Source organism: Ctenopharyngodon idella, chromosome 12 (genome assembly GCF_019924925.1).
Source record: "Ctenopharyngodon idella isolate HZGC_01 chromosome 12, HZGC01, whole genome shotgun sequence".
Taxonomy (NCBI): domain Eukaryota; kingdom Metazoa; phylum Chordata; class Actinopteri; order Cypriniformes; family Xenocyprididae; genus Ctenopharyngodon; species Ctenopharyngodon idella.
The window spans coordinates 22654354-22671458 of NC_067231.1; the positions used below are offsets into that span (position 1 = coordinate 22654354).

At 42.4% G+C, this 17105-nt stretch overlaps 1 protein-coding gene across 8 annotated transcripts in view; it reads right to left on the reverse strand.

Annotated features, from left to right (window-relative positions):
* bahcc1b (BAH domain and coiled-coil containing 1b) overlaps positions 1-17105 on the reverse strand; it is a 111380-nt gene that overhangs the window by 30832 nt on the left and 63443 nt on the right. For all 8 annotated transcript variants that reach the window (XM_051914275.1, XM_051914274.1, XM_051914277.1 and 5 more), the window contains 7 exons: positions 10374-10496; positions 8287-10290; positions 7493-7607; positions 7186-7376; positions 6830-6988; positions 3151-3347; positions 2259-2613 (listed from right to left, as the gene is read on the reverse strand). In XM_051914275.1, the coding sequence (XP_051770235.1) occupies positions 2259-2613; positions 3151-3347; positions 6830-6988; positions 7186-7376; positions 7493-7607; positions 8287-10290; positions 10374-10496 (3144 nt within the window). The remainder of the gene's footprint in view (positions 1-2258; positions 2614-3150; positions 3348-6829; positions 6989-7185; positions 7377-7492; positions 7608-8286; positions 10291-10373; positions 10497-17105) is intronic.

A 17105-nucleotide genomic window follows, 5' to 3' on the forward strand; every position in this document is an offset into this window, starting at 1 on the left:
CGAACCAGCAACCCATTACCATTCATTTGTAATACACATCACAATATGACCTTGTCAGTTAAGGGGCACGGCCCCCTGCCGCTGAAGTGCAGAGAGGGGTGATATATATGCTGTATACAGAAGCATTAGCGACAGTGTGTACCATTCGCTGCGTTTATCTAGTATAACTCACACACATAATGGAGCCGGCGCCATAAAGGCTATGGCGCAGGCATGAGCGAATTTTCCATGAATATTGAATTATGTTCAAGTTGTTATGGATGCAGTGTGTGCAAGAGAGAGAAAGAGTGCACGGAGGAATGTTTGTGTATAAATTAGTCTTTAAGTGAGAGTGTGTATTCGTCTCGTCCGCCACGCGAGTGAAAACGATTGCGCAGGGAACGCTGCGTGCATGAAAGAGTGAGTGTGTGTGTGTGTGTCTATATGAGATCTGCAGCATAGCCGGGTATATTGATGACAGCATGGTGTCTGGGTGTGATTGCACAGCCAGCCCTGTCACCTCAGTGCTGTGTTATTGATGGTATCCATCCGCCAGATGAATGCGTATCCCTCCGCCAGCCAGCACTCAAGGACCTCTGAAGGATAAGAGAGGCCCTGTCTGCTGTCTCACTGACCTCCCTACTGTTTTCTGTCTGTCTCTCTCACACCTACCCCGTACGGCAAGCCACTCCCCATGGAGTCTACGCTTTCTTGCACATACAAATGTGTCAGAAATGGATACAATGGTGCAAAGACACAAACACAAAGTGAAAAGTCAGCGCCTATACTTCCATTCATATTAACAGGCTGATTGTCTTCAGTAATCAAAGGGCAACAAGTCCTTCAAAGGCTCTCTGGATCTTATCTGTGGCAAAATATCTCTCTCTTCTGTTGACTGTCCCTGTGGTCGCGGTCTTTTTTTCTACTCGGCCATCTCTTCTCTTCTTTTTTTCCCTTCTCTCCTTCACTTCACTCCCTCTCCCCCTGGGGTTTGTGGAGCCAGACGCAATGGCAAGACCCTAACCTTGAGAATGAAATGAAATGTTCCAGTCTCTTTACTCTAGTCGCTGTTTTTTTCTGACTCAAATTCGAGGGCATTGGGATAGGAAGCACATTAGTAGCAAATATTATTTTGGCTTTTATTCTATGCTTTATTCCATTTACCCCTTTTTTTCAGACTGGGTTATACTCCAAACAAACCAGTCCACTGGCTTTTTATTGTCTGACCCATGTTAGCAGTCTGATTATAAAAAACTCACAAAAAATATTCTATGTTCTAAAAGATTTCTAATTATTTTTATTTTTACTTCAAGAGTTAAATGGAAAATATAACTTACAAAATACTAGTGTACTATGGATAATCTATTTCTAATAGCTATGCCAATTAGAAATAAATGGGGGCCCCTTGATAATTTGACGATAATTGGCTTATATCAGCCAATGGTATATATGATACCAGTGATATCAGCGAACATAAATAGAAGCTCAACCGTAACACACAAGAATGAATCTCATTGCTGCTCGCACGTCAAGCAAGCACGTTTGAGCTTCCGTTTACCATAACTGATGTGTGCGATAATGAATGTTTATATGTTAAAACTGCAGTCCGTAAGTTTTGCCTCTGTCGCCATCTCTGTTTGAAACCTGCAATTGCAGTGATTTGCAGAATTATCATCTTTACGTGGGTTGTGCATCAGCATGGCTCCTCAGCACAGATTAATCTAATGTTTTGAGGTGCAGCTATGTGTGGCTCCTTCTTTCTGTTTACAGACGTGACGTAATGACGCAAAGACAAACGTCAGCAAAATCGTATTTCCCGCAAAATCCTACCAGTACCAGTCAGATTATAAAGCATTTTTTACAGGCTTACCATTGATCGAGCTAAGGTAAGGAGATAGATTTGAACACTGATTGGTTATGTACTTGCTCAATAATTGATTTTGGATCATTTTTAACCAAAAAAAGTTACGGACTAACCCTAAACCTTAAAAAGACCAAGCAGAATGAACCAGAAAGTGGCAGTCTCAGCTATTTTGGTTAACGCTAACTTACTAACATCTGCCTTTCAGTAAATGAGTTGTGCAAACATTATGATACCTAATTAATATTAATGAGCCAAGTTTACACTTTTCATACACCCTGCCACACATGTTCACAGTAGCACCCATCTACAGGTAAAGCCCTCACAATGCATGTTTGTTTCTGTAAGTACACTAAATATGTTCACTGAATAAATGTCCTACTGAAATAAACATGAATGCTGCCATTTTTCCACTCACCAGGCTCCAGCGACTGAGGGTAGTCCTGTGGCGGCTGGCCCTCACCCCTCTTGTCCTGGGACTCGGCAGGTTTTGGCAGGTGGTGGGGGGTGGAGTGGGGGCTGAGCGCTGGGGAACGAGGGGCGGCCACGGCCGGGCTGGGCTCAGGGCAAGGCGTGCAGGGCGTACTCTTGAGGTGGGACCGCGGGGCGGGTGAGCGACAGCAGGGCGAAAGACGAGAGGCGCAGCCCCCTGGGGACGAGGAGGAGGGGGGAGGTTTAGCGGAGGGGCCAACGGAGAAAGGCTTGGTGTGCTTGGGCGTGCGGTGCTCAGACGATCCCTCAACCAGATCGATGGGGGGATCCTCAGGTTTCCTCTGCAGAAACACAGGAAATACAAACAGGCTTCAGAGACTATATAACACAGAACACTACAGCAACATTATTTCCAGTTTTCTCACAACTGAAATGCATTTATAGCGGAAAAAGGATACTAACATGGAACTAGTTATGATTCAGTCATCTCAGGTTTCTTGCGTAACGACATGCACCAGGGACGCAGTACAATGGGTGCTAATGATCCACTGTTCACTTGCATTCTGCTCTGCTTCTTTGTTCAAAAGCAGTGAGATAAAAGCCTGAATCCTGCCCCGTTCCTGAGAAGAATCCCACTCTTTCAAATCTTCCAACATTTAAATGCACTTTGAAATAGAAAGTTAGCCGTTCTTTGGCTATAACTGCTATGAATTTCTGAGAGCAGGAATAGCAGGCTTTTCATAACCTCGGGCGCCCTGGGTAGGCCTGCTGAAAAACGTGGGGCTTCAGTAGAAAAATAGCTGTTGGGGAATCACCTTGAGTGGTATGAGGAAACGTGGCTAACCACATGTATGTGTGCATTCTCCTTCATGTATTACCTGTGAGTGACTGTGTCTGTGCGCCAGCTCCATTGCCTGTGCCGCGCGGTGCTGCTGGTGCTGATGTTGCTGCAGCGCGTAGAGTTCCTGTTGTCGTAGAAACTGGGTGCGGGAATAGACAGCGGGATGCTGCATGTGTGAGGCGGGCCCTCGGGCTCCGTAAACAGGGGGCCACAGTCCCTGCTGCTCCATTACATCTACAGAGAGAGAGAGAGAGAAAGAGAGAAGAGAAAGGAATGAGAAAAGAATGAACAAAGGTTTTTTTTTGCCTCAAGGCAAGTCTCAGTTATCGCTCTGAAGGCCTATTGATTTACGGCTATAAGATTCCACTCCTTTTCCGTCCCTCTTTTCTTCCACACTCTTTTTTTTTCTTTCCAAAAGTCATCCTCCGTCCCCAGGGACAAAATCCCCTCACATTTCCACATTTCTTTCCTAATCATGTAACACACTCAGTCCGTGGGCAGAGAGAAAATGCAAACTGCTTTCTTTTTACATAGTCTGTCCCTCGCACTCACCGTTAGCCTGGCCATACCACAGCGGATTAACGCAAAACGACGGTCACCAGTGAGCTCACCAGCCACACTTGCCTGATCTCTGGCTCGCGCATGCCGCAGTGCCAGTCAAGACGATTCAGCGCTGCTGTCTCAAACTGTCACATGAATGTGGCTCCTCTGACAAGACCTTCCTGACAGCCTGCTGAGAACGGGCAAGAAGGGTCTACTCCCAAATGGCTCACTCATTCACAAGAGCTTGGGTTGGGTTATTATGCCTGTAATAAGGGTTAGGTGATGGGTGTTGGCCTTAAAAAGGAGCACAGATGTTATACCCAGAGACAAACTCTTGCGGAAAGGAGACAGACGTGGAAGCGTTAAGGTCACCCGTTGTCTCGGCCTCACAAGGCAACACCCACTGACCACCTGATGCATATTGCATGCAAAAACAGCAAGTGCTATCTAAAATAGCCAGTTCCATAAATAATTGGAAACAAAATTGTGTTTACAAGATACTGGGTTGATACAATGAGCGAGGATGAAATAAATCACTGGATTTGGTAATGTTTGCCAGGTTAATCAAATCAAATCTGGGAATTTAATATCAAGTTAAAGCAATAGTTCACCCAAAAATGAAAATGCTGTCATTTACTCACCCTCATGTTGTTCCAAACCAGTATTACTGTCTTTTGTGGAAGACAAAGATATTTTGAAAAAATACAATGAAAAACCCCACTGACTTTCATTATATGGACAAAAATATATATACAAGCGTGAGTAAATTTTGCCAGAATTATCATTTTTGTGTGAATTATCCCTTTAACTAGACAAGCTGAATTGTGGACCAGACTTTATGCTACAAGTCAAAGTCTGCCTACATGTGACTAGGCATTTCAAAGATGCACTTTTGTGCTGTTTAATCACTAAGCGAACAGGATATTTGAAAGGAGTCGGTCATTTCTGAAACAAGCTGATCAGATAGGAAGGACGGAGGAAGGGGGAGAGTGAGGGAGAGACTGTAGAGGGATGAAGCGCAGCTGTGCAAAGCACTTAGTCTCAGCCTTGAGCCTCAGCCCACAGAAATTTCAACACAATATGTTTTTCTTTCAGCCATTCGGTTTTGCATGCTGCATATTCTCCGCCCCTCCTTCCTTGATGTATGGCAAGGACCTTTGTTTGGGAAAGATTACTGGGACAGGGTTATGTTTCCCTAGGGAGGGATCCAATGGATGCACTTCCCTTCTTTGTTGCGGAAAGGGGAGTATGACGCTAAGGAGCAGAGAGCTAATTAAATTTCACAGCCAGTGTGGGGAGGAGGAATGCCGAACAGAGGTGCACAGCACAGGACAGCAGAGCACAGCACAATACAGCAAAAAGCCACAAAATGATGCGCCGCACGGCAAGGCACAGTATAATAGGGCGAAAAGACATACAGAGATGCACAACAAATCAAAGCACAATGCCAGAACTGTGCACGATAGCACAGCCAAACACAGCATGGCATGACAAGGCACAGTGCAATACAGTTTAAAACCATTAAAGACATGCTAAGTATACCATATCCTAACTTTGCTCAGGCAGCATGGTGTACCAGAGAATGACACAAACTGCCGGCATGAGCTAATCCCTAAATATTGCTTTGGTTTAAAGTTACTAAGTGTTCAGGTAGAGTAGGAATGTGTTAAAATTCGCCCGTTCTGACATCGAACCTGGAAGCGCTGAGCGTAAACAGCATAGGAGAATGACACAGAAGAGAAGAAATTGTTGAATAAAGTCGTTATTTTTGTTTTGTTTTTGCGCACAAAAAGTATTCTCGTCGCTTCATAAAATTAAGGTTGAACCACTGTAGTCACGTGGACTATTTTAACGATGTCTTTAGTACCTTTCTGGGCCTTGAATGTGGTAATTAAATTGCTGTCTATGGAGGAGTCAGAGAGCTCTCAGATTTCATCAAAAATATCTTAATTTGTGTTTCAAAGATGAACAAAGTTCTTACAGGTTTGGAACGACATGAAGGTGAGTAATTAATGACAGAATTTTCATTTTTGGGTGAACTAACCCTTTAAATATAATAGTGTACAGTATGAATAATTAATATTTATTCTGAGATTTGCTAGAGATTACATTTAACCATGTTATTAAATTATTAGTGCTTTTAAATATAAATTTTAAGTGAGCATTAGATGACATTTGACCAATACATTTAAAAAAATTATGTTGGCCAATAACTGATATATATCCTTACTGTATGGCAATTAAAAAGTAGTAAAAAGATGTTCCACTGTGCAAAACAAACAAAACATTTTGATCCCTAAATTGTTATTTTTCCCTGTACCCCTCGCCTTCTCAGGTTCCACACATTGACGCAAAGGAGACAAACTCCTAAAAGCCCACCTGGGCCAATTCTGCTGCCATGCGAACAACGTATTCATACAAATTTAATCTAAACCAACAGACCCTGAAACGTACACCCACACAGTGACTTTAGATCTCCATTTCTCTCACTCGCACACGCTTATCTATGCATACGCCCCCCTCCCCCCCAACACACACTCAAAGTCAAATACGCAAGCTATCTACTTGAAATGATAATTTGTTTAAACAGTTTGAATAATTCCACTTTGCGCATTCAGAGTGTGCATTAGGGCCGCTTGTGAAACTGTTCCCATTAAGTCCATACTACAATGTGCTGTAAATGCCTGCTTGGCTTAGTGAAGCGTTTCACAATAATGATTACAGAATGATACAGGGGCAGAAGGGGATGAGATGGAACTGTGCTGAGGGGGAAGGGACATTAGACCCAAGGGGAAGGAATTCAGTGTAGAATTCTGGAACAAAACAAGTGGACAGACTGATTGCGGATTAAACTGCTGTAACTGTCTTGCTGTTAAAGGAAAAGTTCACCCAAACATGAAATTTCTATTTATTTGAGTTATTATTTGATCATTGTATGGAGGAAAAAAGCTGTGTGAAGATTCTTCAGAAATCAGCTTTTGTGTTCTACGGAAAAAAGTCAGTCATACGGACTTGGAAAAAGGTAAGGGTCATTTTTGGGTCATTTATCCCTATTCACAACAATTCTAAAGTAGTTTAGACATAAATAAAATAATTTAAAAAAAAAACTACTCAAATAATTAAAAAATGCAATTCCTGGATAATTAAAATATCAGTAATTTTGAGACATGTACCAAGGTGATGGGCGGCAGGGTGGGCCGCTGGCTCGGTAGGCAATACCACTAGGGCAGTGGAGGGGTCCTGAGGCAGGGGCAAGACTGGCTGCAAGGGGCTGGGCATGGTTGCTGAGAAGCCTGGGGTCAAGTTCTGGTGCAATGCTGCATGACTGAGACCTGAACAGAGACATGGAGAACTGCTTAATGAGGAAATAATGATTTCAGCTTAAGTTTCAATACTAATGGGCAATTCATTGATTATTTTGTAGGGTAAAACTAATTAAACAACACATCATGCAGAAATTCTACAAGACCATGAAGTATATTGTAATCTAATATCATCAAAACAGTAAAAACAGATGGCATTTGCTCACCATAAGAGTGACCCATCCAGAGGGAGGGACTTCCTGTCCGAGGCATCCAGTGATGATGGGCGGGGTGGGCGTGAGCAGATGGCTCAGTGCCTAATTGGCTACCGCCTGGCACAATAAGGTGTGAGGTCAAATCTCCATGGCAACTACTGGAGGGGTGGATCCTGGCAAACTCAACTCTGTCTTTGTTTTCCCTGAGGGAAGGCCATCAAAATGGCACAATGTTACTCTCTTAGGCAGTAAAACTACACTGTAGTATGCTAACTCTGCAGGTTGATCTTTGGAATCATCATATGACTAAAAGCCATACCTGAGGAGGAGTTCTCTCTCTCTGTCGAATGGAGGCAGTCCAAGCTGTTCCTCACAGACTCTTTTCCTGTCTTCATCCATCTCCCGCTCCAGCGGGTACATTGGGCGTCCAACACCTAACACAAAACAGTTCAGCACCACAATCTGAACACCCACCACTGATAAAAAAAAAACCTAGGACCATCCTGTGGCAAAAGTCTCAGTGGCTGTGTCTAAAACCAAAGGCAACTACCTGCCTTGTCCAGTTGGTCATTGACTCAAAGACACCTTTTTAAACTGATTTCAGAGATATCACAGGAAATAAAAAATACATTTATTGCATTCAGACATGTCTAGCTTGTCAGACATATCTTTTTATACTGCCTTAAAAAGCAGCATTTTCGGGTATCAGACACAGACAAGGTGTTGCGACTGGGTAATAGATATTCAGCATTTTAAACAGGTGGCTACTAATTGTCATCCTACATTTGTACAATCTTGGCATGTGTTTATCTGAGAAGATATTGTACATTGTGTCCTAATGAAGATATAAGAGCAATTTGGCAGTCACCGTAACACCTAAAAAACACAATCTGGCAAGGTTACACCTTCTAAAGATCAAGGGATGACAAGTAGTTTGGATTAACAACCACAAAAATCTTATTTGTGACAATTCCTTTAATCAGAAGTTTGTTTTTTGCATGTGAAGTTTGCAAAAGTTCGTCAAGCATATCCAGTAAACTGAAAAATTATATATAGCTTGTTAGAACACACACTTGTACACACACACCAGACCTCCTGTCGAGAGTCACTTACCCTTCATGCTGGGCATCACTCTGCTATGGTGGCTGTGGGTGGGATGCCCGTCTGGCAGGCGGCACGGGGGCTCTCTCTGCCTGGCAACGGCCACCGCTATCCCTACAGGGGGCTGTCGCACCTCTCCCTCCCCCTGAGCTTCCCCTGAGTCCTTGCCCACCCGCTCCGAGCGCTCGTTCTCCCCAGATGACGAGGCTCTCCTGGGGGGCAGGGTCTGCTTCACCTCTTGTAGAGCACAGCTCGAACCGCTTCCACTTTTGTCGCTTCTCTCATTCCTCTCGCTCCTCTCCCCAGTTACTGCCCCCTGCTTGATGCACCCCAGGCCACCAAACGGGCTCTTTTGAGAGAACAGCAGTGGTTGCTGGCTGCTGTACTTCATCAGACTACTCATGGCATTGCTTTCAGGTCCCTGGGGGCCCAGTGTGGCCTCCTGTGGGGCGGTTATAGGGGGAAGAGGACCTTGTTCCCCACGTGAAGTCTGGGAAGTAGCACCCAGAGAGTTGTAAGCCTTGTGCGGTTTTTCATCCGGTCGAGCCGGGTGTCCTCGCACCTCCCAGGAGGGATGAGTGCTGGTCTGATGCCCGCCGTATCCCTGTGACGCCGACTCCAAGTCCATCTTCTTCTTGTCTTGTGCGCTGTTGCTAGGCTCCAACTCTGGACCCTGTCCACCAGTGCTAGCCCTGTTACTGTGCTGCTGATGACGTATCCGTGCAACTCTCTGACTGTTCCTCTGAAGAGTACACTCAATCTCTGTTGCACCTTTACCTTCGGATGACGCCCTGTTCGACGGACCTGAGTGGGAACAGTCCCGGAAAGGTGGAGTGCTGGCATAAATGCTACTCTTAGCTTGGTGGCCACCCTTCGTCCCCTGTGGCAGAGAGGGACGGAAGGCATCAGATTCCTCACTGCTGTCCAAACTACATGAACGAGCCGAGTGGGGATGCTGATTCTGACTGTGCTGAACCTCGTTTGTGCGTGAATGGGAGCCCGGGGGCCAGTCTGGGCTCTTGTCTGCTTTGCCATATGCGTGTTGCTGCTGGGAAGATTTTCTTTGGCAGCTACTCGGAGGAGGCAGTAGGGTAGCTGTTCGACTTCCACTGCTACTCCTCTCAGGAGTTTTCATTTCTTTCCCTGCACCACCCCCAACCATCCCACCTCCCACACCTCGACAGTGAGGGTTCCCTAGCTGGAATGGTCCACTGGTTTTGTCTCCCAGTGGCCCCACAGAGGGTACAAATGTAGGCCCTGTCACCTCAGAGTCCCTGCCAAAGCTCTTTTCCTGAGCAGTGGGCATGGTTAGTGGAGCAGGGGGTGGTGGGCAGAAGAGATCTGGGTGAGGATGATGAGGATGATGATGGTGCGGATGACTTGGGTGCAGCCAGGATGCTCCCACGGCAGAGCCTAGGCCCAAGGGAGGGGGCATGGAGTAGGGCACTGGGTGGGCATGGCCCAGCATGGCACTGTGGCGAAGACAGTCTGAGGGTGGCTCACTAATTCGCATCTCTCCACTGACCCCCTCTTTGCAACAATGACCGTCTCCGCTTGTCTGCCGGCCAGTCCCCAGACTTGAGGCCCCAGGCCCCACACAACTGGGCAGGGAACCCCTGGTTGTGGCCCCTGGATCAGAGCCGTTCTGGGTCTTGGTGCTAAGCAGGCAGGAGCTAAGGTGCTTGGGGTCATCTTTGTGCCGGAAGTCGTCTTCTAGGCCTTGGGGGTGGTGTTGTGGACGGTGCTGGTGGTGGTGGTGAAGGGTGGGAGGACCGTGATGATGACGATCCTGCTTGGACTCTTGTTTACTCTTTTCTTTCTCTTTTCCTCCGGGTGCTACTCTTCGCTCTGCTACACCCGTCTCTTTGGAGCTCTTCTGGGAAGCTGTGCTCCCAGGTTCCCTCTCACGACTGCAGGAGTCCAACGGGTGGGCAGGAGCGGTCCTAGATAATGGTGGGAGGCTGTGATTGGTGGAGAGAAGGTGGGGCTGCGACGGGAGGCTTCGTAGATAGAAATCTTTGAAAAGAAAGAAATTTAGACAAATACTTTTACATAAAATGTTTACTGTTGCTTGACAGAAGAAACTGAACCTCACTCACCTTTCTGAGTGTCATAGAAACGGTGCTGTCCATAGAGTACGCTGCTGTTGCCATGGTGATCGAGGGGGCTCATGGACAGGAAGGTGGGGGCTAGACTCCCTGAAAAGCGGGGATACCCTGGGGCTGAGAGAGAGAAAGGAGAGAGGGGAGAGAACATTGTCAGGATAAACAAATGTAACAAAAGAGAGTGACAGTTTTGGCCTTTTGCTGTGGCTGGACACAGGTTCATGAAGCCCTACAGCATGGTACAACCTTTCCCAGAAACCCCTGCACAAACAAGTTCAGTTCTTTACTCGACATTTATGAGTAGCTTATCTAAACAAGAGCCTTTAGAACTTCTGTTTATAATTATTTAAAACTACAGCCTTTAAAAAAAATCCTTGATCACTATTTAAAAAGTTTTTAAATATATTTTTCAAGGTAAAAAGTACTTTTTACAAATATCATGAATTATTAATTCATAAATATCAAGTTTTTGGGGAGTCGCGCCACATGACATTTTACAGTCTGAATTATAAAAATTAAATTTAATTCAGAAATAAAAAAGACACTCATAGAAGAGGTGTATTCAAGTAGTTGCATGTATGTACATATTTATAAAGAGACACACATACACAGACACAAACCAATACAAGACGCTCTTTTAACAGCTATGCACACACATCCTACTGGTTCAGAGAGAGGTAAATGGCCGCTCAGCTTGACTCTGTCTCTGACTCCGATCTTCAAGGACACTGAACTGTGTCCTGAGATAGTGAAGGCTACAGTGGGGTGTATTTATGTGTAAACTAAGCACATGGCTGAAACCCAACCACAGACCAGCAGAGGTCAATGGCCAGGCACACAAGGGTCACATGCTTAAACCGCCCACAACACAGAGCTATTATAGCCATCTGTGGTGTGTGTGTGTGTGTGAGTGTGTTTCTGTCTGTCAGTGAAATGGTACTCCATGTGAGGGGAGAGTAACCCGGTGTCTTTTTGAGTATGTGTTCCTCTATGCATGTATTTGCCCGAGACACCCCGTCCTTGCACACTGTTTAATTGGATGCAGTTAAAAGTTTAACGGTCCAGGGCCAAAGTAAACAGCAGTCCATAATGCTCATCCTCAGCATTCCACAGAGCCATTGTCCCATAGCCTACAAAACACACACACTGTCGTGACCCCATCAGTCCTGACACAATAGGGAGCTCTGGAAAAAGACAGATGGATGTGTACGTTTTATTGGTACCATATCAATCATCAGCCAATATTAGAGACTTTTTATCAGTAACAGTCAATATTGGATATTTAGTTTTGTATGCTCTTTTACCTATTGATTACCTTTGCCGTCATCTAACGCTCTCTTAAAATGAATCTTTACAAACACAAATAATTTAAAAACACTATTAAATGTAAGATCCTTTTTTTTTACGTTTTTTTTTTTTTTTTTTTTAAATTAATTAATTAATTTATACAAAATTTAAACAGCTCTTTATGGGTTATCAGCCATAACGTGAAAAATAATTGTCAGTATGGACCAGAATTTTAATTTTGGTGCATCACTAAAATTGGTTTGGTAACCAGCTTGGCTATGCTGCTATAGCATTAACCAGCATAAACCAGCCTTGACTGACCGTTTTGTAATTGATGGAACTGATGAACACACACCTCCCGAACCTTTAAGAATTTCATTATGGTAACAGACATTTGGGACATGAATTAAACCTTTGTGTAACACATATATCAATAACGAGCAAGAGGGTGAAAGCGAGAAAGAGAGATGTGAACGAGGGTGTGTGATAGAGACAGAGCATATCATTTCAAGAGGCAGATTATGAGAGAGACAGGACTTAAGTGTCTGTGTAGGTACATGTGTGAGTGTGTCTGGAAGAGAGAAAGAGCGATTGAGAGACAAAGGAGCAGGGAAGGAGATCTCCCCCTCTCCTGCCTCTTCTACTAATTGACACCAGTGGAGCGTCCTGCTGACAGTGACATCACGAGGGAGTCCAGATGTGTAATATCAGGCCTTCTGGCTGCACCTGTTTCCTACAGCCACAGAATTTTAATTTTATCGACACACATTTACGCGGAGCACACACATACACACACTCCTGCAGCATGCACAGATACAGAGAGACGCACACATTACCGTTAACATGCACTAAGATGAGGGACAGAGAAATAGAAATGGTCATTTGTAAAAGTGTGTATGTCCTTGAGCATGTATACTTTGTGTATGTGTACATTACAGCTTTTTAAATGTTATTGAAAGAAGTCTCTTATGCTCACCAAAGCTGCATTTAATTGAACAAAATACAGTAGAATACAGTAGTCATTACTCCAGTCTTCAGTGTCACATGATGCTTCAGAAATCATTCTAATATGCTGATTTGTTGCTCAAGAAACATTTCTTATTCTTATCAATGTAGTTGTGCTGCTTTCTTTTTGGAAACCGTGATAGTTTTTTTTTTTCAGGATTCCTTAATAAATAGTAAGTTCAAAGGAACAGCATCTATTTTTGTAACAATGTAGAATTTTTGGTGTCAATTTAATGTATGTTTGCTAAATCAAAAAAAAAAAAAAAAAAATCTTACTAACCCCAAAACTTTTGAACGGTAGTCTCAAAAAGGAGACATAAAGGAGATAAAAAAGGAAATGGGAGCTGAACAGACCAGACAAGAGCAGACCATCACTGTTGAGGCCAGACCAGAGGGGAGAAGAGAAGAGGAGGCAACAATCACCACAATCCCTCCGTTCCACAATTAATTTAAATGCCAACAATTAGAGCAGAGCGGCACGGCAGTCTGAAAGCAATCACACTCTAATGATGAGCAATAAACGCAGTCCAGCACAGACCATTACAGGCTAGAGTGACGAGACACACACACATAACTAATCAAACACACTTATTGTAAACTATAGTTCCCCAGTCTGAATGAAAACTGTATTCATCTAAATGAAGAATGATGGAGCCACAGGAGCTCAGTGTGCCAGATCAAACTGAGATTGGGCTCAGAAGCCAAGACACTGTTTTTGTTCTGTAAGACTGAGAAGCAGTGAAAAGTACAGGTGGGGAGTGTTGGACAGTATCCCAAACAAAGTCAAAGAGGATCTGTGGTGTGTCGTGTGTGTGTGTAAGAGAGAGAGAGAAAAAGAGCAATAGAGAAGAAATGGAGCTACACAGAACTACCTATTCAATCATATACACAAAAACATTAACCCTGGTGAGCTGAGCGCCAATGTTTCTTTTATGGAGGTACTTTTCTCTTTAGTCTATGAGAAATTATAAACAAATTATTCGCTGCCACTCCATACCTCTTTCTTTCTCTGTAAATACTTCTAATTTTAACTTTTTGTTAACTTCAAATTTAAAATTCAAAATACTTTATTGCTAGGACGGTTTAATATAAACAACTAAATCAGTGACAGAAAAAGTACCAGTAATAAATTTAAATAAAATAAAATAAAATAAAATAATAAAATAAAAAATAAAATAAAATAGTCAATCTGTTCCAATCAATTAGAAGCGCTATAAGTGTAACTCAATACCAGCTTCGTCGGCACCCAGGACACAATCATATACCTTTACATGCAGGGTTCAGTAAAGTGTATCAAATTACAGCCTGTCATTTGCATGACAAACTCAACATCTATGTACACTGCATGTCATGCGTTCATACTGGAAGAGGACAATAGAGTCACAAAGAGACACACATAGCCCTCTAATCATATATATGTGAACAAAGATTCCTAACAAAGGAAAAAAAAAAAAGTAAGAGACTATGAGAAAGAGATGCGTGCCTCTGTTACTGTACATTATTACAACTACATTATTACAATTACTTACATATTTCTTTTAACTAGATATTTAATATTTGTCATCTTGATAATCTATTCCTTTACATTACTTCATAATTGTTCATTAAAAGTAAATTTGGTAACACTTTACTTAAAGCCTTTATTTATAATGCATTATAAAAGTATTTTTAATGCATTAATTATGCCTCGTAATGCAATACCTTGGTTACAATTATTTATGAAAATATATAATGCATTATAACGAATGCATTATACATAAAGGCTTTAAGTTGTAAATTTTTGTTCATTTTTCTCTAAAATTTATTTACCTTTACTGTTCTAAACACTACAAAACAAATAAATATTGCTATATTTTATTTTTGCAATACACATTTTGTTATGCCAATAAAAGTTGTCGTTGAATATAGTGAGAAAGCAGCACAATATGAAGAAAAAAAAAAAAAAAAAGAAGAAGGAAAAACTGACGCAAACGTACGCATCTATCGCACTAATTTGAGCGAAGCGACAGAATGAAGCAGATAGGCGGAGGGAGGAGAAAGCAGAACAGAAAGGGGAAGAGGAGGAGGAGGGGAGGGGATCTTGTCAACTCTGTTAATTGCGAGATGTGCTGAATCAACGGCTGCAGAATGTGGCCACTGTGGCTGGCTGCAAGAAAAAGGATGCAATAAGCCACACAAGGCCAATTCACTTCAAAATCTGTGGTAAAACCACTGTAACGAATACCCTCAGGTGGCTTATTGCTTTAATTAAACGGCAGAACAGCAATACAGTAAAAGACGATGATGTTCAATAAATAGTTAAAATTATTTTTTATATAATAGTAATCGCAAGTAAGCAAGTAATATAGTTCATTAGCCTAAAGGATCACATAGTAAAAATGAAGCAATCCTTAAGTGCATTTTAAAAAACTGAACTGATTTTTAACTTGATCAGGCATTTAAAATACATGTTTTCTGGCAACATGTTTTCTATTTTATTACATTTTAAAATGTCATTTATTCCTGTAATGGCAAAGCTGAATTTTCAGCAGCCATTAACATTAATCCTCAAGAAATTATTCTAATATGCTGATTTGCTGCTCAAGAATAATTTATTATTAATAAAGTTAAAAACAGTTGTGCAGCTTAATATTTTAGTGGAAACTGTGATACTTTTTTCAGAATAGTGCATCTAAATTTTGAGTCAGGAAGGTTTTATATAAAAAGAAAATAAACGAATAATAAAAAAAAAAGAAGCAGAAGAAAAAAAGGTAATGAAGGAAGAAGGGCTATCGATAATCAATAGTAAGAGAAGGTGTTAGAACCTCAAAGCAACAAATGATGGAGAAAAAATGAGTTTTAAAAGGGAAGAGGAATGGATGAAGGTGAAAAACAGAGAGGAACGAACACAAAAAGCATTAATGTAGAGGAAGAGTGGTTCAGTACATCAAGGAGAAAGAACTCAGGTATTGAATGAGTGAGAGATAAAAGAAAGATGGACAATGAGACGTTGAGAAAGAGAATATGCGTATGAAAAAGAGAGAGAGAGTCTTGGGTGGCAGATCTGTGTGTTGGCTCCGCGCCCGACACTGGAGTTTGGCCAGCTGGCAACATGCCGATTGGGGCTTCCTGGATTCAGTCCTTAAAAACAATCATTTGGACAGAGTGTGTGTATGTGTGTGTGTGTGTGTGTGTGTGTGTGTGTGTGTGTGTGTGTGTGTGTGTGTGTGTGTGTGTGTGGGAGAACATATATTTGAGTGGGTGTACATTAGCTACTGTAACCAATTATTTTCCTCTTACGCTCTCATTTATTATGAAATATACAAACTGTCTCCATGTCTTTTCCCAGGCTAAACACACTCCACACACACACACACACACACACACACACACACACACTCACAGTCACTGCATGCAACGTGCCAAGCCAAGCCTGGCTTCCTCCACCAGCTGGGACTTCAAAGGTGATCCCCTCTCTGTTGCTTTGAGCCAACTCCCTCGCTCTCCTTTTCTCTTTCTCTCTCTCACACAAATGTAGCGCGCAGACCTACCTAACACCCTCACGCACACTCAAAGTATAAACTCTTAGAATCTTTTGCCGTTCCGACTTCACTTCTACCTGCTCCAGGCATTTTACATTAACACCCAGCGAAGCACTCAGCTGTGCGGTTAATGCCTCACACAACACTTGTTTAGAGGATTTAGAGGGCACAAATGTGTGTGAGAGTGTGTGCATGAGAGAAAGAGAGACAGAATAAACGCAAGCATCCTCTGGTCAGGCACAATCACAACCTGATGTTCCTCAGAGGGTTCACGCAGATGGGAAAACAGGTGTCCAGGTTGCTTTTAACTTGATAGTACGGGAAAACATTTATGGATAAATGGATAAAAAACAGCACTATTAAAAATCTTAATTCACTCTGACAAACATGCTTAGAATTAAAGGGACCGTGACATTTTAAACTGTATGATTTTCTTTCTTCCATGGAGCTCAAAAAGATTAATTTTTGATATCCTGGCCACTATTTTCAAAATAATGAAAGTAAATGGGGATTGTGGCAGTCAAGCTCCAAAATAGAATATCGACAAAAAAAAGTATCATAAAAGTGATTCATAACCCATAACCCATAACCCACACATCTTTTGAAATCATATGATAGCTTTGTGTGTAAATAAAACCAAAATTTATGTCTTGACTTCCGCCTTGACAGACTTCATGACAGACTGATTTGCAAATGAATCATTATTTTAATTTATGTAGTTTCACAAAACTGATTCATGAACATATTCATACTGGTTTTGAGAAACTGGATAAAATGATTAAATGAAAAGATCCAATTTTGTGAAACTTGATTCAGTTCTCAAATTCAACTCACTGATTCTGCCACTTCAAACTGGCATGAAATTAAAATTTAACCTATTTTCTAAATGCATATTATTGATCTTATTGTGATT